The sequence below is a fragment of the Hemitrygon akajei genome, chromosome 23 (genome assembly GCF_048418815.1).
Source record: "Hemitrygon akajei chromosome 23, sHemAka1.3, whole genome shotgun sequence".
NCBI lineage: Eukaryota > Metazoa > Chordata > Chondrichthyes > Myliobatiformes > Dasyatidae > Hemitrygon > Hemitrygon akajei.
The window spans coordinates 12,851,844-12,873,139 of NC_133146.1; the positions used below are offsets into that span (position 1 = coordinate 12,851,844).

The 21,296-nt window shown below is 43.4% G+C and overlaps 1 protein-coding gene across 1 annotated transcript in view; it reads left to right on the forward strand.

The window, feature by feature from the left end:
- The window catches only part of armh3 (armadillo like helical domain containing 3), a 187,180-nt gene that overhangs the window by 59,248 nt on the left and 106,636 nt on the right, over positions 1-21,296 (forward strand). Inside the window, exons 15-18 of the mRNA XM_073026947.1 lie at positions 577-678; positions 7,195-7,253; positions 11,556-11,621; positions 13,610-13,679. Coding sequence (XP_072883048.1) covers positions 577-678; positions 7,195-7,253; positions 11,556-11,621; positions 13,610-13,679 — 297 coding nt within the window. The remainder of the gene's footprint in view (positions 1-576; positions 679-7,194; positions 7,254-11,555; positions 11,622-13,609; positions 13,680-21,296) is intronic.

Genomic DNA, 21,296 nt, shown 5'->3' on the forward strand with positions numbered 1-21,296 from the left:
TCAGTGTTTGGCAGACTGTAATTGATTTTTTATTGCCTTGTGTACCAAGATACAGTGGAAAGCTTTCGTTTGAGTGCCTTCTAGACAGACCACTGTATGTATCAATACACTGAGGTAGTACATAAGGAAAGCAGAATGTGGAAGATGGTATTAGTTACAGAGGAAGTGTAGAGAAATAAAGTGCAAAGACCACAATGAGGTAGATTGAGAGTTCAAGAGTTTAGCGTATAAGAAACTTGGAAGAGTAAGGCAACATTGTTCATGTTACTTAGACTCCTAGAGTATTACAGCACAGAAACAGACCTTTCAGCCCATCTGAAACATGCTGAATTGTTATTCTGCCTGGTAATGTCGACCCACACCTGGACCATAGCTTTCTATAACCCTCCCATCCAGGTACCTATCCAAGCTTTCAATTTTGGCATCAAACCTGCATTCACAGCTTTCACTGGCAGCTCATTGCACGCTCGTACCTTTGTCTGATTGTTCCCCCTAAATAATTCACCTTTCACCTTTTTTGGTACAGATTAGGGACTAATAAGAATGTTACATTCTTGCTTTCTTTTTCCACTATAGTGATAAATACCACAGAGCTTCCACTGGATGCAAATCTTCACACCAGTAACTTGTTGATTACCTTCCTCAAGTATTGCTCCATAGTCATGCAGGATACAAAAGGTAAGGAAAAAAAGTCCTTTTTGTTGCAGCCAGCAGTTAAGTGTTGGGTCATGCAGGAAGGGAGAGGGGGTCGGCAGAGAGGGGAGATGTGTCCATGGCAGAAGCAACTCAGTCCGAGTAGGAAACTGGTTTTCCTTGGTTTTCCTGTTCTGGGAAGATCATTTGGTTAACAAGTGATGAGGGTAGGTTGAGGGAGTTGGGGCTTTTCATTTCTACATGAAGGAGGATGAGAAGTGACTTGATAGAGGGGTATCAGATGATAAGAGGTCTAAATAGAGTTAGAGACCTTTACCCCAGGGCAGAAGTGGCTAATATAAGGTGGATAGTTATTGCTTATTTATTTAATATATTCTCTCTCTTTTTGTACTTGAAGTTTGTTGTCTTTTGTATTTTGGTTATTTGGCTGTCTTTGTTGTGTCTGGTTTTTCATTGATTCTATTGTGTTTCCTCATGGTTACTATGAATGCCCGCAAGAAAATAAATGTTTGGGTTGTATATGGTGACATATACATTGGTGCTGGAAAGTTTGTGAACCCTTTGGAATTTTCTCTTTCTGCATAAATATGACCTAAAATGTGATCAGGACTTCACCCAAGTCCCAAAGCTAAAGAGGACCCAATTAAATAACACAAAACATCATACTTGTTCATTTATTTATTGAGAAAAATGATCCAATTTTACATGTATTTGTTGGAAAATGTATGTGAACCTCTAATATTATCAGTTCATTTAAAGGGGGGAATTAGAGTCAGATATTTCAACCAATGGGATGAGAATTAGGTGTGATGTGGGAGGCCCTGCCCTATTTAAGGAACAAACCTAGGTCTTTACTATTCGAAGTCTGATCTTCACCACACAGGTTTTTGGAACTGTGTCATTCTTTGATCAAAGGGGACTTCTGAAGACCTCGGGAAAAAAAAGTTGTTGATGCTCACAAGGCTGGAAAAGGATACAAAACCATTTCTAACGAGCTTGGGCTCCACCAATCCACAGTCAGGCAGATGGTGTACAAATGGAGGAAATTCAACACAGTTGTTACTCTCCCTAAGTGTGGTCGGCCAACAAAAATCACTCCAAGGTGTGTAATATTCCAGGAGGTTACAAAAGAACCCAGGGAGCTACAGACCTCTCTTGCACCAGCTAATGTCAGTGTTCATGAGTCTACTGTCAGGCAAACACTGATCAACAATGGTGTGCATAGCAAGGTTGCAAGGAGAAAGCCCCTACTCTCCAAGAAGAACATTGCTGTCCTTCTAAAGTTTGCTAAAGACCACGTGGATAAGCCAGGACGCTATTGGAAGAATGTTCTGTGGACGGATGAGTCCAAAATAGAACTTATAGGCTTAAATGAGAAGCATTGTGTCTGGCGAAAGACGAACACTGCATTCCAGCATAAGAACCTCATCCCGTCTGTGAACGTGGTGATGGCAGTGTCATGGTTTGGACCTGCTTTGCTGCCTTGGGACCAGGATGGCTTGCCATCATTGATGGAACTTTGAATTGTGAATTGTACCAGCAAATCCCACAGGAAAATGTCAGGGTATCCATCCATGAACTGAAGCTTAAGAGAAAATGGGTCATGCAGCAAGACAACGACCCTGAACACACAAGTCAGTCTACCAGAGAATGGCTAAAGCAGAAGAAATTTGACATTTTGGAATGGCCGAGTTAAAGTCGTGACCTTAATCCTATAGAAATGTTGTGGAAGGATCTGAAGCAAGCAGTTCATGCAAGGAAGCCCCCCAACATCCCAGAGTTGAAGCAGTTTTTTAAGGAGGAATGGTGTAAAATTCCCCCAAGCCGATGTGTAGGACTGATCAACAGTTACCGGGAACATTTGGTTGAAGTTATTGCTGTACAAGGGGGTCACACCAGTTACTGAAAGCAAAGGTTCACATACTTTTTCCATCAAATACATGTAATATCAGATAATGTTTCTCAATAAATAAATTAACAAATATAATGTTTTTGTGTTATTTATTTAATTGGATTCTAGTTTTAGGACACATGAAGATCTGATCATACTTTAGGACATATTTATGCATAAATAGAGAAAATTCTAAAGGGTTCACAAACTTTGTAGCACCATTGATAACAAATTTACTTTGACTTTGATCATTTTAAGGTGATTTGAGAAAAACGTAGGGGGTGTGTCAGAGGTATATTTTTTACACTGAGTGGTGATTGTGTGGAATGCTCTGCCGGGGTGGTGGTACAAGCAGCGACATTAGAAACATTTAGGGAACTGTTAGACACTTGGATGATAGAAAGATGGAAGATTATGTCTGAGGGCAGGGTTAGATTGATCTTGTAGTAGGGTATAATAACATCAGTACAAAATTGTGAGCCGAAGGGCCTGTAATGTGCTGTAGTGTTCTGTGTGAAAGGGATGGGCATTAGCCAATGGGTTGCAAGCCTGTCCCGGACCAAGTCCTAAAACTGAACTGAACTAACTTGGTCTGAACTGAGCTAAATTGAACATTCCTAGACTGTTTCAATGTCTTTGTGGTTTAGTGTTTTGTATTCTGTGATATTCATTTGTTGTTTTTGCCATTTGCACGATTTGTTCTTTATTTTACGTGTTGGTTCTTTGAGTGGGTTCCATGGTGTTTCTCTGTTTTGTAGCCGTCTGTGGGAAGATGAATCTCAGGGTTGTCTGCTGTATACATACTTTGATAATAAATGCACTTTGAATATTTGAAAGTTCCCTTGGTTACTGCACCAACATGTGTCTCGATGAACCCGCAATAAACCCATCATGTTAGACCTTGTATCGCAACGCGAGTGAATCTGCAGGTGCTGGAAATAAATAAAAACACAAAATGCTGGCAGAACTCAGCAGGCCAGACAGCATCTATGGGAGGGGTAGTGACGACGTTTCGGGCTGAAACTCTTCATTTCGGCCCGAAACGGCGTCACTACCTCCTCCCATAGATGCTGTCTGGCCTGCTGAGTTCTGCCAGCATTTTGTGTTTTTAGACCTTGTATTGCCCCATTTATGCCTCAAATTTCTCAATTTGAAGGTACTCTGAATCGTTGGCTAAGATGTACATTGACCCTTTTTCTCTTTCACAATCTATGAAGATAAAGATTAGCATTATTTGTCACATATACATCGAAAAATCAGTGAAATGCATCGTTTGTGTCAAATCAGGGGTTGTACTGGGGACAGCCTGTTGATGCTGCCATACTTCTGGCACTAACATAGCATGCCCACAACTCATTAACCCCGACCCCGTACGTCTTTGGAATGTGGGAGGAAACCAGAGCACCCAGAGGAAACACGTGTCATCACAGGAAGGAACGTGCAAACTCCTTAAAGATAGCAGCAGAAATCGAACGCTGATCTTGTAGCCAGTGATGTAAGATGTTGTGCTAACCGTAGCGTCCCAATCTGTAATGTGCTTTACTTCAATTATTTATATTGGTGATGTTGTATATTGGGAAGTGTAGTTCTTGGTCTGCACTGAGCAGTCTGTGCATGGGGGAGACACCAGAGATTCTGCAGATACTAGAAATCTAGACCAACACACACGAAATGCTGAAAGAACTCAAAAGGTCAGGCAGCATCTAATGGAGAGGAATAAACAGTCAATGTTTCAGGCTGAAACCCTTCATCAGGACAAAAGGGAGGCCATTTGGCTCATTGAGTTGATGCTAAAGGTCCACCAAGCCACCTCCATCCTCCCCCACTCCCAAGTGATAGTTCATTGCTGGTGTTTATTTAATTCTCCCTTTAAGCTATGTTATTGAAATAATTTCAATGTCCTCCAGCACTGCAACAGTCTGTAGGCTTAACATTTTGCCATTGCCAGTTTCCTCTCAAGTATAAACGAGCTTGGTTATTATCTCCCAGTGAGCGATGTATGCGTTTACAGTGTGTGAAAGGGCAAGAGGCTGAACAACTCGAAGTGCCTCATCCTCCTAACTGCTGTAAAGGACAATAACGGATGTGTGCTGGTGGCTCAGCCTCGCCTTATAATTGTGCTTTTATGCTTTTGTCCTGCTGGAATGCAGCCAGTTTTTGTGCAGTGCTCTCTCAAGTGACATGAATTGTAAATGCTACTTTGAGCCCATAGACTCGACCCATTATCTGCAGCTAACAGTGACTAATCTGGGACTGTGGTAATCGCTCTTCTTGTATGCAGCTACAGTGGATTTTGTTTGTTTCATGATGTATTCCATTAGATGCTAACTCCTCTATAAGTATTAATTCCTTTGCTCTAGGTCTAACATTGCTTTTAATCCGTTTTCTACCTATCCCCTGTACAACGCTTTGAATCTACAGCTCTCATGCTAAGGTACTGCCTCCAACCAACTCTCCTTGCAGTCTGTTACAACGTCCATTTGATACAATTTTCATTTCAGCACATCTACCTACACTGCACTTTCTCTATAACCATAACACTACATTCTGGACTCTACTTTTCCGCTGAAGCTATCTGGATGTACTTACGGAGACTCAGAGGACTACAGATGCCAGAGTCTGGATGATGAGTCAGATGGGTTCAGATAAGAGTCTCAACCCGAAACATTGACTGTACATTTCCCTTCATAGACTGCCTCGTGCACTGAGTTCCTTCAGATTTTGGTGCGTTAATGTATTGGAATTGGTTTATTATTGTCTCATGTACCAAGATACAATGGAAAAACTTGTTCATACAGATTAAATCATTACGCAGTTCGTTGAGGTAGAACATGGTAAAACAATGATAATACTACAGAATAAAGTGTGAAAGCTAGCTAAAAAGTGCATTGTAGATAAACAATGGTGTAAGATCATAACAAGGTAGATTATAAGGCCATGAGTCAACCTTATTATTCAAGAGGGCTAATCAGAAATCTGGTAGCGAGATAGAAGCTGCCCTTGATCCTGGTGGTACATGCTTTTGGCTCCTCTTCCCGCTAGAAGAGGTGAGAAGAGAGAATGTCTGGGATGGGTGGGGTCTTTGCTTATGCTGGCTGCTTTCCTGAGGCAGCAAGAAGTGCAAACACAGCCCAAGGAGGGGAGGCTGGTTTCCGTGCGTTGAACTGCATCCACCACTCTCTGCAGTCATGAGCAGAGCAGTTTCCATACCAAGCCGACTTCCTTCCAGATAGAACGCTTTCTGTGGTGCACGGATAAAAATTGGTAAGCGTCGATGGAGTTATGCCGAATAACTTTAGTCTCGTGCGGAAGTAGAGACTTTGGTGAGGCTTCTTGGCTGTGGCATCTGTTGGACCAGCACAGGTTATGGGTGATGTTCACTTCTAGAATCTTGAACCTCTTAACCTCAACACCATTGATGTAGGCAGGAGCATCTGCACCACCCCCTTGCTGAAGTCAGTTGTGTTTCATTGATAATTGAGAGAAAAGTCGTTGTCATGACACCATATATCTAAGCTATCTCTGTCTAGAGGGTATGTAAAATGAGATGGAAGAATAATGTAGAATCAAGTGTAAAACCTATGGTGAAAGTGCAGTGTGGGTAAATTATAAAGTTGAAGATAATAAAGTAGATCATGAGGTTAAGAGTCCATCTTTATCAGACAGGAGATCCATTCAAGTGTCTGATAACAATGGTATAGAAGTTGCCCTTCAGCCTGGTGGTACCTGCTTTCAGGGTTTGTATCTTCTGCCATCTAGAGGAGAGAATATTAATTATGTTGGCTGCTTCACTGAGGTAGCAGGAAGTACAGACAGAGTCGATGGGGAGTGGGGGCTGCTTTTGATGATGTGCTGGGCTGTGTCCAAGCAGTTTCTTATAGTCAAGCGCCGTAGCAAGCTGCTATGCATTCAGATGGCATGCTTCCTTTGGTGCATTGATAAAAATTGGTAAGGGTCGATGGGGACATGCAAATTTCTTTAACATCGTGATGAAGTAGAGATACTGGAGATCTTGACTATAATAAGTTTCTTATAGTCAAGCGCTCAACCTTAACATTGCTGATGTAGACAGTAGCATGTGAATTGCCCCCTTCACGTGAATCTTTGAAAGCAAAGACCCCACCCACTTCCTTAAGTCAACGCCAGCTCTTTTGTTAACATTGAGGGAAAATTTGTTATGATACCGTGTCACTAAGCTCTCTATATCTGTGTACATGTGTAGGTTACATGCAAAAGGAGGCTTTTCACTGTATCTCAGTAAATGAGAGAATAATAAAGCAGTTAGTAGCATGAATCTGAGCTCTGTACTGAGGGAGTACAGCTGACATGTGAGTGGGGCATTAAACAAAGGCGCAAAGATTGCTCACTGGTAAACCAATGCATTGATGCTGAGCTCCTCCGTCAGCTAAGGAACATCACCAAAATCGGGTAATGATCACATTACTGTTTCTGGGCGTCTGCTGTGTAGATTGACTGCTGCACCATTTCTTACGTTACAGAAGTGATCCAACTTTGGAAATAATTAGTCCTAGATGCATTCTATGGACCTATTCTCTTTTCCGCTACACAAGTGCACTGCATTGTCTTATTTACAATCAGCACACGTTCTCTATTTCCCTCTCAAATTTATGAATGCATTCTTGTTTCAGATGAGCATCGGTTGAACAGTGCCAAACTCTGCCTGATCATACTCACCTGTATAGCAGAGGTGAGTGTAACAAATGAACAACTGCATTCACAGACTTCCTGCAGCATCCTGAGGTACTTGCAGCAGTCCCATTGTGCATAACTGACATAACGTTCTCCTTATGTGCTCTCATCACACACTCCCAGGACAGGGACAGCACGGGTTAGATACAGAGTGAAGCTCCCTCTACACTGTCCCATCACACACTCCCAGGACAGTGACAGCACGGGTTAGATACAGAGTGAAGCTCCCTCTACACTGTCCCATCACACACTCCCAGGACAGGGACAGCACGGGTTAGATACAGAGTGAAGCTCCCTCTACACTGTCCCATCACACACTCCCAGGACAGGGACAGCACGTGTTAGATACAGAGTGAAGCTCCCTCTACACTGTCCCATCACACACTCCCAGGACAGGGACAGCACGGGTTAGACACAGAGTGAAGCTCTCTCTACACTGTCCCATCACACATCCCCAGGACGGGGACAGCACGGGTTAGACACAGAGTGAAGCTCCCTCTACACTGTCCCATCACATACTCCTGGGTCTAGAGCAACACAATGTAGATGCAACAACCTAGAGCTGTTTCAGCGCACATTACTTTAGGGTGTCATCCTAGCTGTTCAAAAACGTCACAGTATTGACACTGCTGTGGTGACACATTGCTGTATTCCTATCTGTAGAGGACAGGAGGCCATTCAGCCCATCAGTCCCTTATTTCCCTGTATTCACCATCATCTCCCCTTCATTCCACTTTTGGCATGCTGCAATCAGCGTGAGAGGCCATTTGTTGGTGAGACACCGTGATGTTTAAAAAGAGCTTGAGTGATTTTTGGTCCTTCGGTGGATGGGAAACAGTGCAGGGCCAATCAAAAGAAAGGTGTAGGCCGAGCGGTCATTGTGGGAGTGTGACAGTGTTAGAGTGGGCCAGTTTGACTCAACAGGCTTAGTCGAGAACAGGTTGACGTTCTAAGTAAGTTTTTTCTCTGTTAGTCCATAGGTAGTGTCCTGAGAGAAGGTCCAGAGGTGGTGATATGTTCTTTGTGTGAGATGTGGGAACTCCGGGAGACCTCCAGTCTCCATGGTAACTACATCTGCATGAAGTGCTTTGTGCTGCAACTCTTTAGAGATCGTGTTATGGAACTGAAGCTGCACCTCGGTGACCTTTGGCTCAAACAGGAAAATGAGGGGGCGATAGACAGGCGCTACAGGGAGGTAGTCGCTCTGATCTGCAGGAGGCGGGCACCTGGTGCCTGTCAGGTGTGGGAAAGGGAGTAGGGAGCCAGTGTCGAGTACCCTTCTGGCTGTTCCCCTCAATAAGTATGTTGCTTTGGAGAATGTTAAGAGAGGGAACACCCTGCCAGGGAAAGCGGGGAAGCTGCAGTGACTGTGTCTCTGGCTCTGTGGCTTAGATAGGGCTGAGGACAGGGCAGTTGGTATGTAACTAGAAGTAGTGTATAAGTGAGACTGTGGGAAGTGCAGGCAGATGATAGTGCAAAATTGTAGTCGGTGGGGTGAATTGAAGTGTAACAGGTAGCCAAATCTGAAAAGAGTGATGAATACAGGACTCGGGGTGTGTTATTTGAATGCATACAGCATACGGAATAAGGGCGATGATCTTGCAGATCAGTTAGAGATTGACAGGTGCACGTGTCTGACATGTGGCCAAAAGAATATTGTAGTTGGGAGCAGGAGCTTAGCATCCAAGGATGCATGTTGTATTGGAAAGACAGACAGATTGGCAGAAGGAGTGGGGTGCCTTTGTTGGTATAAAATGATATAAAATCCTTAGAAAGAGGTGACAGAGGATCGGAAGATGTAGAATCCTTGTGGGTGGAGCTAAGAAAACTGCAAGGGTGAAGAGATCCTGATGAGATTTCTATATAAGCCTCTGAAGAATAGCCTGGATGTGGGCTACAAATTACAATGAGAGAGGGACTAAAAAGGGCAATGTTGCGATAATAATGGGGATTTCAACATGCAGGTAGATTTGTAGAAATCAGTTTAGTGCTGATCCTAAGAGCGGAAATTTATAGATTGCCTATGAAATGGCTTTTTAGAGCAGCTTATGGTTGAACCCACTAGGGGAATGCCAATTCTGGATTGGGTGTTATACAGCGATTCAGATTTGATTAGGGAGATTAAGGTAAAGGAGCCCTTAAGAGGCAGTCATCAAAATATGATAGGAATTAATCTGTAATTTGAGAAGGAGAAGCTGAAATTGGATGTATCGGTATTACAGGGGAGTAAAGGGGCATGAGAAAGAAGCTGGCCAACGATGATTCGAAGGGGACATTGGTATTTCTGGGGAAAATTCAGAAGGTACAGGAAAGATACATCCCAAAGATGAAAAAGTATTCTAAAATGGAGCAGGAGGCAACCGTGGCTAACAAGGCTAACAATATAATATATTGAAAATTAGTGGGAAGGTGGAGGATTGTGAAGCTTTTAAAAGTTAAGTAGATAACTTAAAAACACCATAAAGAGAGAGAAGATTAAATATCAAGCTAGGCAATAATATAAGAGGGTAGAAAAAGTTTTTCATAAGGTTTCCTCTGCTATCCGAATGTAGAGCATTCCTATGAAATCATTTGTAAGCTGAAATGTTGTAAAGCAAACAAGCAATTACCATTAATTTATATGGGAAATTTTTTTGAGCGTTCCCATACCCAAAGAAAATAACCTATCAAATCATACCAAATAACACATAAAACCTAAAATAACACGAACATATAGTAAAAGCAGGAATGATATGATAAATATATAAAGTAGAAATATTGTATGTACGGTGTAGTTTCACTTATCAAAATTGGGAAGACAGCGAGCTGAAATCGATTTCGAGAAAAAAAAAATCGGCACGTACAAGCATGCGCACACAACTGCCCGCACAAGGCTTCACAGTCATTGTAGTCTTTCTTGGGGTAAATACATGTATAAAGCAAACGTCTTTTTTCCGTAAAAGCAGAAATCCTCTTTGGTTAGCGAAATCAGGTACTAATGTAGGTCTTTCGTAACAGTGAGCTGTCGTAAAGCGAACGTTCGAAAAATGGGGAACACCTGTGTGTGTGTGTGTGTGTGTGTGTGTGTGTGTGTGTGTGTGTGTGTGTGTGTGTGTGTGTGTGTGTAGATATATATATATATATATATATATATATATATATATAGATATATATAAAGAGTAAAAGGGAGATGCTAGAGAGGTGGTAATGGGAACAATGTAATAGCGGATGAACTTAACTGTTTTGCCTCAGTCTTCACAGTGGAAGGCAAAAGCAGAATGTGAGAATACGATTGTGTTGGGGCAGAAGTGGGTGTCATTGCTATTATCAAGGAGAAGGTGGTAGGGAAGCTGAAGGGTCTGAAGGTAGATAAGTCACCTCCGGATGGACTACACCATAGGATTGTGAAAGGGGTAGCTAAAGAGATTGTGGAGGCATTAGTAATCATCTTTCAAGAATCACTAGATTCTGGATTGGTTCTGGACTGGAAAATTGCAAATGTCACTCCACTCTTTAAGAAGGGAGGGCGAGAGAAGGGAAATTATGGGCCAGTTGGCCTAACTTCACTGGTTGGAAACAGTTGGAGTCTATTATTAAGGATGAGGTTTTGTGAGCAGCTTTGGGCACCTTATTTTTGAAAAGATGTGCTAGCATTGGAGAGGGTCCAGAGAAGGTTCACGAGAATGATCCCAGGAATGAAAGGCTTAACATTTGATGACTGTGGGTCTGCACTCGCTGGAGTGCAGAAGAACGAGGAGGGAATCTCTTTGAAACCCGTTGAATATTGAAAGGACATGGAGAGAATGTTTCATACAGTGGGTGAGTCCAGGACCAGAGGGCATAGCCTTAGAATTGAGGATCGTCCATTTAGGACAAAGATGAGGATAAATTTCTTTAGCCAGTGGGTGGTGATCTATAGAATGCATTGTCAGAAACGGCTACGCAGTCCAAATCATTGGGTACATTTAAAGTGGGGGTAGGTTCTTGATTAATCAGGGCGTCAAAGGTCAGAGAAGGCAGCAGAATGGGCTTAGAGGGATAATAAATCAGCCACAATGGAATGGTGGAGCAGGCTCGATGGGCTGAATGGCCTTATTCTGCTCCTATGTATAATGGTCTTGTTTTGTACCTCTAAAACTAAAGAGTAAGTTAAAGCAGTTCACAACTGTAAACTCCATGCTGACTGCACTGGAGGTCAGAATTTAATCTACTTCCCAGGTCTGTGAGGTGCCAGCTCTAACTGCTGCACCACTCCTCGTCAGGCTGCAACTTTGTCTCTTCCTAACTATGCTCTGGTCGGTGTTTTGGGTTGTCGTTACAGGATCAGTATGCAAACGCCTTTCTCCACGATGACAACATGAACTTTCGGGTCAACTTGCACAGAATGGTGAGTCTGGGGGCTGAGAATGTCGGTGAACAGCCTTTAGGGACTGTACAGGACACTCCCTCAGTAGAGATACTTGTGCCCCTTTGACTTGGAAAACATGTTGACTCTACAAGGAACATTGGGGGGTGGGGGAACAATTCATCATCAGGATAAAACCTGGGGTTCGAGCACTTGTCAGGTTCCTTTGGGAATTCTTGTTGCAAGTTGCCTGCTGTTGGGAGATGCAAGGAAAGCTGGAAGTGGCCCCAAGAATGATTGAGAATATTCATTTAGACCTCTGAGAGTGGAGAAGGTATTAATAGACAATAGACAGTAGGTGCAGGAGTAGGCCATTCGGCCCTTCTAGCCAGCACTGCCATGCTCTGTGATCGTGGCTGATCATACACAATCAGTACCCCGTTCCTGCCCTCTCCCCATATCCCTTGACCCCGCTATCTATAAGAGCTCTATCTAACTCTCTCTTGAATGCATCCAGAGACTTGGCCTCCACTGCCTTCTGGGGCAGAGCATTCCACATATCCACCACTCTCTGGGTGAAAAAGTTTTTCCGCATCTCTGTTCTAAATGGCCTACCCCTTATTCTTAAACTGTGCCTCTAGTTCTGGACTCACCCATCAGTGGGAACATGCTTCCTGCCTCCAGTGTGTCCAATCCCTTAATAATCTTATATGTTTCAATCAGATCCCCTCCCATCCTTCTAAATTCCAGTGTATACAAGCCCAGTCGCTCCAATCTTTCAACATATGACAGTCCCGCCACTCCGGGAATTAACCTTGTGAACCTACGCTGTACTCCCTCAATAGCAAGAATGTCCTTCCTCAAATTTGGAGACCAACACTGCACACAATACTCCAGGTGGGGTCTCACCAGGGCCCTGTACAGCTGCAGAAGGACCTCTTTACTCCTATACTCAATTCCTCTTGTTATAAAAGCCAGCATGCCATTAGCTTTCTTCACTGCCTGCTGTACCTGCAAGCTTGCTTTCATTGACTGATGTACAAGAACACCTAGATCTCGTTGTGCTTCCCCTTTTCCTAACTTGACTCCATTTAGATAGTAATCTGCCTTCCTGTTCTTGCCACCAAAGTGGATAACCTCACACTTATCCACATTAAACTGCATCTGCCATACATCTGCCCACTCACCCAACCTGTCCAAGTCACCCTGCATTCTCATAACATCCTCCTGATATTTCACACTGCCACCCAGCTTTGTGTCATCAGCAAATTTGCTAATGTTACTTTTAATCCCTTCATCTAAATCATTAATGTATATTGTAAACAGCTACGGTCCCAGCACCGAACCTTGTGGTACCCCACTGGTCACAGCCTGCCATTCCGAAAGGGACCCGTTAATCACTACTCTTTGTTTCCTGTCAGCCAGCCAATTTTCAATCCATGTCAGTACTCTGCCCCCAATACCATGTGCCCTAATTTTGCCCACTAATCTCCTATGTGGGACTTTATCAAAAGCTTTCTGGAAGTCCAGGTACACTACATCCACTGGCTCTCCCTTGTCCATTTTCATTGTTACATCCTCAAAAAACTCCAGAAGATTAGTCAAGCATGATTTTCCCTTCATAAATCCATGCTGACTCGGACTGATCCTTCTACTGCTATCCAAATGTGTTGTAATTTCCTCTTTTATAATTGACTCCAACATCTTTCCCACCACTGACTTATTAATTATTAATATTAATTAATGATTGAATCTTCATCCTACTAGAGCAATAATTAGTGACTCACACAGAGTCGCAGTTCCCTTTCTAGATCCAATACAAATACTGAGTGTTTCTGGCAGATGATGCTCTTGATATTCAATTGGCCAGTGCTGTTTTTGGAGCATCACAAATTACTTAATTAGTTTAACTGGGGCGAAGTGGAATAGGGTTCCACCATTGTAAGGAGGCAGTGCTGGAGTTGTCTCCCAAAAGGACTGATGGTTTAATTTATGTTAAAATTGATCCATTCTTCTCAATTACATTATAGCCCATGAGACACAGAAAGAAAGCTGCCGATAAGAACCTTCCTTCTCGCCCTCTGGTCTGTGCTGTGTTAGGTAAGTATCGAAATCTTCTGTTGTATGTTTTGTCTGAGTTGTATTCTGAGCTTGTTGAGCAGTACTCCTGGCAGGAGAGAAATGCACGATTGGATAACTCTCATTAATAATGACAAGTATTAGGGCCGCAGTTTGTTTTGGTCAGGATTCAGATTGTTTGGTCCACCGTTTGAAGGAATGCAATCCTTATTGGTACAGATTCGCTGTAAGGATGTCCTTCAGTCTGAGGTGTGAGTGAACCAGTGGCATTGTGAAGATGTGAAAGTCTCCTGCTGTGTGCTTCTCAACATGGAGCTGGCCCACAGACTTCGCATTCAAGAGTGCTTGACTCTGCATTTGCTTGCTGCAGTCTGTGGAGACCGGTTTCCTGCTTTGGTAACAGCGGAACTCGAGAGCACAGGATTCTTCTCCCTAATGAGGAATAAGGAAGCACCCATGTTCTGTGTTACCTGTTGAAAGGCCATGTGCAAGGGGCTTGGGTGCAGATGTGGTGCTGATGCAGAGTGCACATGGCGGTGTGTGTTGAGTCAGTGAAGCTCACAGTTTGTAGAGTGAGGCCATATAGGTGATATGGACCTGAGTCTATATCGACTCCATGTAGGGCCAATGCAACTCATATAACCATATAACAATTATAGCACAGAAACAGGCCATCTCGACCCTTCTAGTCCGTGCCGAACGCTTACTCTCACCTAGTTCCACCGACCTGCACTCAGACCATAACCCTCCATTCCTTTCCTGTCCATATGCCTATCCAATTTTTTTTAAGTGACAATATCGAACCTGCCTCTACCACTTCTACTGGCAGCTCGTTCCACACAGCTACCACTCTCTGAGTAAAGAAGTTCCCCCTTGTGTTACCCCTAAACCTTTGCCCCTAACTCACAACTCATGTCCTCTTGTTTGAATCTCCCCTACTCTCAATGGAAAAAGCCTATCCACGTCAACTCTATCCATCTCCCTCATAATTTTAAATACCTCTATCAAGTACCCCCTCAACCTTCTACGCTCCAAAGAATAAAGACCTAACTTGTTCAACCTTTCCCTGTAACTTAGGTGCTGAAACCCAGGTAACATTCTGGTAAATCTTTTCTGTACTCTCTCTCTATTTTGTTGACATCTTTCCTATAATTTGGTGACCAGAACTGTACACAATACTCCAAATTTGGCCTCATCCCACTTCCTTACCCTATAGCCTCCCAATGTGTTTCTTTCAGAAGCGTACAGATCTCTTTTGTGATTACGATCTAACTACCTCCATTGCCACCCGAGCAGATTATCCCAGACCCCAAACACTTGCTGAATTTCTCTTTTTCCCAACTATCACTTGTATTAATCATTTCCATTTCATAGAAAGCATTCTGTCCAGATGCATAACGACGTGGTATGGCAGCTGCTCTTCCTGTGGTTGTGAGAAACTGCAGAGAGTTGTGGACGCAGCTCAGCACATCACAGAACCCAGCCTCCCTCCGTGGACTCTGCATATTTCTTGCTGCCTCAGTAAGCAGTCAGCCTAATCAATGAGCCCACCCACTGCTGACATCCTCTCATCTGCCCTCTCCCAACAGGCAGAAGATTCAAAAGTCTGAAAGCATGGGCTCAAGGACAGCTTCTATATCAGTTATCAGACTCTTGACTGGACCTCTTGTACGATAAGATGAACTCTTGGCCTCTTAACCTACCTTGTTATATCTTGCACATTATCAGTTACCCACACGGACTTTATTCTACCTCAATGCACTGTGTATGAACAGCCTGCAAGAGAAGCTTTTCACTGAAAGTTGGTACACGTGACAAGAAACCAATACTAGTCATGACCCTTGCGGCTCAGGCAGTATCTTTTTCTGTCAGCTCTGTCTAAAACCTCCATCGTGTCTCTTTGTAATCTCCTGAATGACCGCAGCTTCTCGAATCTGCACCACTAAAGGTCTCATTTATCTTGATAGATCTGCACTCGAAGGCTTGCCTAGGTCCACCTATTTGCTCCCCAAGCTTCTCTCATTGCAGCAAGTACCCAAGGGTGATCCTCAGACTGTCTCTAGCTTGACGGTGAGCTGTTAATGAAGCGTATTCTCAGTTATTACCGAAAGGTAGCAGCCAGTCTGCCTTTCGGACAGACTGAAGGACTCTCCTGCTCTACAAAGTAGTACCATGGAGTGTCACATTTCGTTGTGAAACGAGTTCCGATCCCAGAGCAGCCGAGTGTTTTCAGTAGAAATTTGAGTTTATCGTCACGTATGCAAGTGCGTGTACGCACAGTTGCAGTGAGAAACTTGCTTGCAGCAGCAGCCAGGCAGATCGCAGAAAATGAGCAGCATTCACAGAGAAACAGCAACAGAGAGCGCAAGTAAGACAAAACCACGTCCATTTTAGTGCAAAGTCTGTCAGAGTGTTAAACTGTTGTACAGTAAATGTATTTAAGTCAAGGTTGGATAGAAGTAAATATATTCAAGATGAGGTTGGATAGATTTCTGCAAAGAGGAGAACTAACAGTTAAAGGGAAAAGGCAGGTAGGGGAGGATGAGCCCATGGCCAGATCAGCCATGATCTTATTGAATGGTGGAGCAGGCTCGACGGGCAAGATGGCTGACTCCTGCTCCTATTTCTAATGTTCTTGTGTTCAAGAACCATATAGTTGAAATGGAGGGAGTAGCTGTTTCTGAATCTAGTGGTGTGGGACTTCAGGTGCCTGAGCCTCCTGCCCGATGATAGTTGCAAGAAGATGGCAAGGCTTGAATGGGGGGATTTTTGATTCAGGATGCTATTTGAATGCAAGGAATAGAAACAACATTTAAGAGACATGTTTATAGGTGCTTGAATGAGCAAGCTGTAAAAGGATATAGAATTTATATAGGCAAATGGGGTTAGTATGGGTTTACGATGGCTGGCATAGCAGTGGTGGGCTGAAGGGCCTATGCTGTACAACTCCTTCAGAAATGGAGGGCAGTCCCTTGGTTAAATGTCTCATGAGTGCAGGTTGGCTATCTAAAAATCTCCTTCAGTCTGAGGTGTTAGTGATCCTGTACCATTGTAGAGCTGAGAAAATAGCCTGCTGTGTGCTTGTTGATGTGGAGCTGCCTCTGGCACTTTGCATTCGTGTGTTTGACTCTTCAGAGTCCAGCAGTTCTTTGAAGACTGCTGATGCCGGAATTTGGAGCAACATACAATCTGCTAAAGAACTCAGTAGGTTAAGCAGCATCTGTGGGAGGAAGGGAACCCTTGATGGTTTAGGTTGAAACCCTGCCCAAATACAGGGACTAAAACATCGATAACACTGGACAACAGTCCTGAAGAAGGGTCTTAGCCCAAAATGTCAACTGTTTACTCTTTCCATGGATGCTGCCTGACCTGCTGAGTTCCTCCAGCATTTTATGTGTGTTGCTCTGGATTTCCAGCGTCTGCAGGTGTTCTCATGTTTGTTTACAGATTTTTTTCGAAAGTGTTGCTTCTTCAGAAAGTTTTAAGTGGTTATGATAGACCACTTGAAGCTGAACCAAATTTAATTTCAGACTACTTGTATCACATGGTAATTTGGCGAAACAAAATTAACTTTCATTGAATATAATGCGTTTAATTGCATAACGGTGCTGACGCTTTGCAATAATTCAACTAAGCTAAAAACGTTTTGTCGATTTTAGTTTGTACTCAATATTTGAGGCTATTCGCTTAAGTGTCCAACAATAATCAGCTAGCACTGATGGATTCCAGTTGCTCTGATAATGTTTTTCCATGACCGCAATGTCCTGGTGAAACCTTTCACTATACTTGTCACTGACAGCGCCAAGATTTGCAGGGAAGAAGTCTAAATTGGAATGCAGAAAATGAATCTTTAGTGACTCGTTGCACTTCATGGTTTGGTAGCTTGGTGCTCCGTAGTTGCCAAGAAAATTTTCATCAACATCCTTGAATGCCTTCCATGTAATTTTCTCCAGTCCCACCAGACGTTTTTCGTATTGCCTTTCATTAATGACCTATTTGGTTTGTAGACCAACAAAAATGCCTTCCTTAATCTTGGCATCTGTTACTCTGACTTGAATTTTTATGAATTGAAATAACAAATGTAGACAATTTCAAAAAATGGTGCGTGATAGGGAAATTTCATGGTGATTTTCATGATCAGCAGCCCAAAATCCAAAAAGTACACCCGAAGATATTCAGGAAGCAAAATCTTTGTCCAGTGTAATTCTCAGATGCTCCTCAACCCGCTGAGTTCCTCCAGCAGATTGTTGGTGTTATAACTGTTGCCTGCTTTGCTGTCAGGGAAAACTGTAGAGCACAGTGTTCTTGCCCCCGATAGAAACTCTGACCTTGTGACATTAGCACTGGAAATGTTGGTGTAAATTCTTATGCTCATGCCTCCAGTACATGGACTCCACCATCTTAGTAAGGATTAATTTAACTGACGCATTAACACAGTTCTTGATAAACTGTACTTGTTATTTCAAACCAGTGTTCTGGTTATATAAGTTGTATAATTATAAAGAAGCACATTGTAAATACTGTGGTTTCAAGAACAGTTCAGAGGTTGGATATCCTTCAACAAGTAACTATCCTAGTCCCGCTCCAAAAGTCTTTCCAACATCCCTAAGGCACATCTGGAAGGCGATGGAAAACTGTCCACTTAGCTGGATGATTACAGCTCCAGCAAAACTCGACGTTCAGCACCATCCAAGGTGACACAGTCTCCTTGACTGGCCCACCATCACTATTCTACGGATATTTTCCACGGATGCTGCCCGACCTGCCGAGTTCCTCCAGCGTGTTGTACACGTTGCTTTGACCACAGCATCTGCAGTGCACTTTGTGTTTACTATTCTAAATATTCCTGTTGGTACAAATGCACATTAGGCACCATCTGCAAGAGGCCCTGCTGGTTCTCATTGTGAGCACCTTCAACACTCAAACTCTGCTGCCAAGAAGGACAAGTGCTAGTGTGCAAGGGAGTACCACTTTCTGCAGGTTTCTCTCCAGACTGCACGCAATCCTGGTTTTGCAGTGTCTTGCTGTCCTTTTCGCTGTTTCTTTTCTTTTGGCAGTATGGTCACCAGAAGCTCGGTATTATACAGGGAGATTGCTCACCACCACCTTGTCGAGGTAGTTAGGGATGCATATTAATCACAGGTCTTTCCACCAACATGCCCCAAAAACAATGTACTAATGCTGTATATTCAACTGGCCCGCGTGAGAGATTGTATCCCTCTGGGCATCGAGCTGATCTGAAGCGCTTGAGAGCAGCTTCGAGCTGGGCAACGTAGTCTGGGCCCGGAGTGGGTCGCAGGGTGGTGTGATCTAGGCCCCAAACCTTTCGCTGCAGCTGGGTCCTACTGCGAGGTACAGTGTGCTGCTTAGACAATTTTAAATGCCGGTGCAGCTCAGAGGCGAGAGCCAATTTTGCTTGCTCTCCGCGATGGTCACTCCTCTCTCCATGGCGCTTAGGCTATAAAGACTACCCTGGCTGCTGTGCTCTGTGCCCGCTAAAATGATAAACTGATAAGTGAGGCTTTGGGCCTACGCCAGGATGCTCCGGGATTCAGATCTGAGGACTCAGTTTTGGTTCAGAATGCTGTTGTCTGCTTCAATTGTTTGTGTAATTCTTTTTTCTCTTGCACATCAAGTGTTGGCCTTTTATTTTGTATTTTTTTTCTTTAATTGGGTTCTTTTGGGTTTCTTGCTTTGTTGCTACTTGTGAGCAAGCAAATCTCAAGGTTGTAAAATTTGTCCATTCTTTGATCATAAATGAATCCTGAATCTTGAATTTATTCTTGGCTTGTTAAGCCAGGCATCGACTAGAATGTGGAATTCATGTTCGGCGCCACGGTAGTGTAGCAGTTAGCGTGACACTATTACAGCTCAGGGTGTTCCGGAGTTTGCAGTTCAATTCCGGTGCTGTTCTGTAAGGAGTCTCTGTATCCTTAAATAGATAGATTGATAGGTCAATCTTCCTTCTGATGTGGAGACAAAAGACCCTCACTGCCCGTGGTGGGTCCCTAGGGTAGTGGGCTCCACGAGGTGATGCAGCTATCAATCGAGGAAAGGAAAGAGAAGGAATTGGAAGTACAGTCGGCCCTCCTTATCCGCAAATTCAACCAACCGTGAATTACGAAAACCTGGAAGTGCTCTTCCAGCACTTGTTGTTTGAGCACGTACAGACTTTTTTTCTTGTCATTATTCCCTAAACAATGCAGTATAACAACTATTTTACATAGCATTTATATTGTATTAGCTGTTATAAGTAATCTAGAGATGATTTAAAGTAGATAGATAGATACTTTATTCATCCCCATGGGGAAATTCAACTTTTTTCCAATGTCCCATACACTTGTTGTAGCAAAACTAATTACATACAATACTTAACTCAGTAAAAAATATGATATGCATCTAAATCACTATCTCAAAAAGCATTAATAATAGCTTTTAAAAAGTTCTTAAGTCCTGGCGGTTGAATTGTAAAGCCTAATGGCATTGGGGAGTATTGACCTCTTCATCCTGTCTGAGGAGCATTGCATCGATAGTAACCTGTCGCTGAAACTGCTTCTCTGTCTCTGGATGGTGCTATGTAGAGGATGTTCAGAGTTTTCCATAATTGACCGTAGCCTACTCAGCGCCCTTCGCTCAGCTACCGATGTTAAACTCTCCAGTACTTTGCCCACGACAGAGCCCGCCTTCCTTACCAGCTTATTAAGACGTGAGGCGTCCCTCTTCTTAATGCTTCCTCCCCAACACGCCACCACGAAGAAGAGGGCGCTCTCCACAACTGACCTATAGAACATCTTCAGCATCTCACTACAGACATTGAATGACGCCAACCTTCTAAGGAAGTACAGTCGACTCTGTGCCTTCCTGCACAAGGCATCTGTGTTGGCAGTCCAGTCTAGCTTCTCGTCTAACTGTACTCCCAGATACTTGTAGGTCTTAACCTGCTCCACACATTCTCCATTAATGATCACTGGCTCCATATGAGGTCTAGATCTCCTAAAGTCCACCACCATCTCCTTGGTCTTGGTGATATTGAGACGCAGGTAGTTTGAGTTGCACCATATCACAAAGTCCTGTATCAGTTTCCTATATTCCTCCTCCTGTCCATTCCTGACACACCCCACTATGGCCGTGTCATCAGCGAACTTCTGCACATGACAGGACTCCGAGTTATATTGGAAGTCCGATGTGTACAGGGTGAACAAGTATACAGGAGGATGTGCGTGGGTTAACATGGATCAGGTACATCCGGTATTATTTAGCGTCAGTTAGATGTTTGCATTTGTATATAGTATATATTTTACCTTTCTATGCATAGAAAACACTTAAGAATGTATGTTTCAGCGCCAGGCTCGGGAAGTTCCTGAGTTCGATCTAGTGACAGATCGCTATCGAGTGCGCTCTCCACCGTGCTGGGTTGATGTGGAGGATCAAAAACCCAAAACCCAATAATTAAACCACTGCATTGCTTAGTAATAATCGTAGCTTTCATCGGGGCAGGGCCTTTCACATGCTCCATTAAAATTGTTCCGATCATTGACCGACTGTAGCCTAACGCTTTTCCAATGGCTGATGGCGTTTCACCTTTTTCCAATCGCTTTATTATTTTCACCTTATTTTCAATCGCGATCATGATTATTT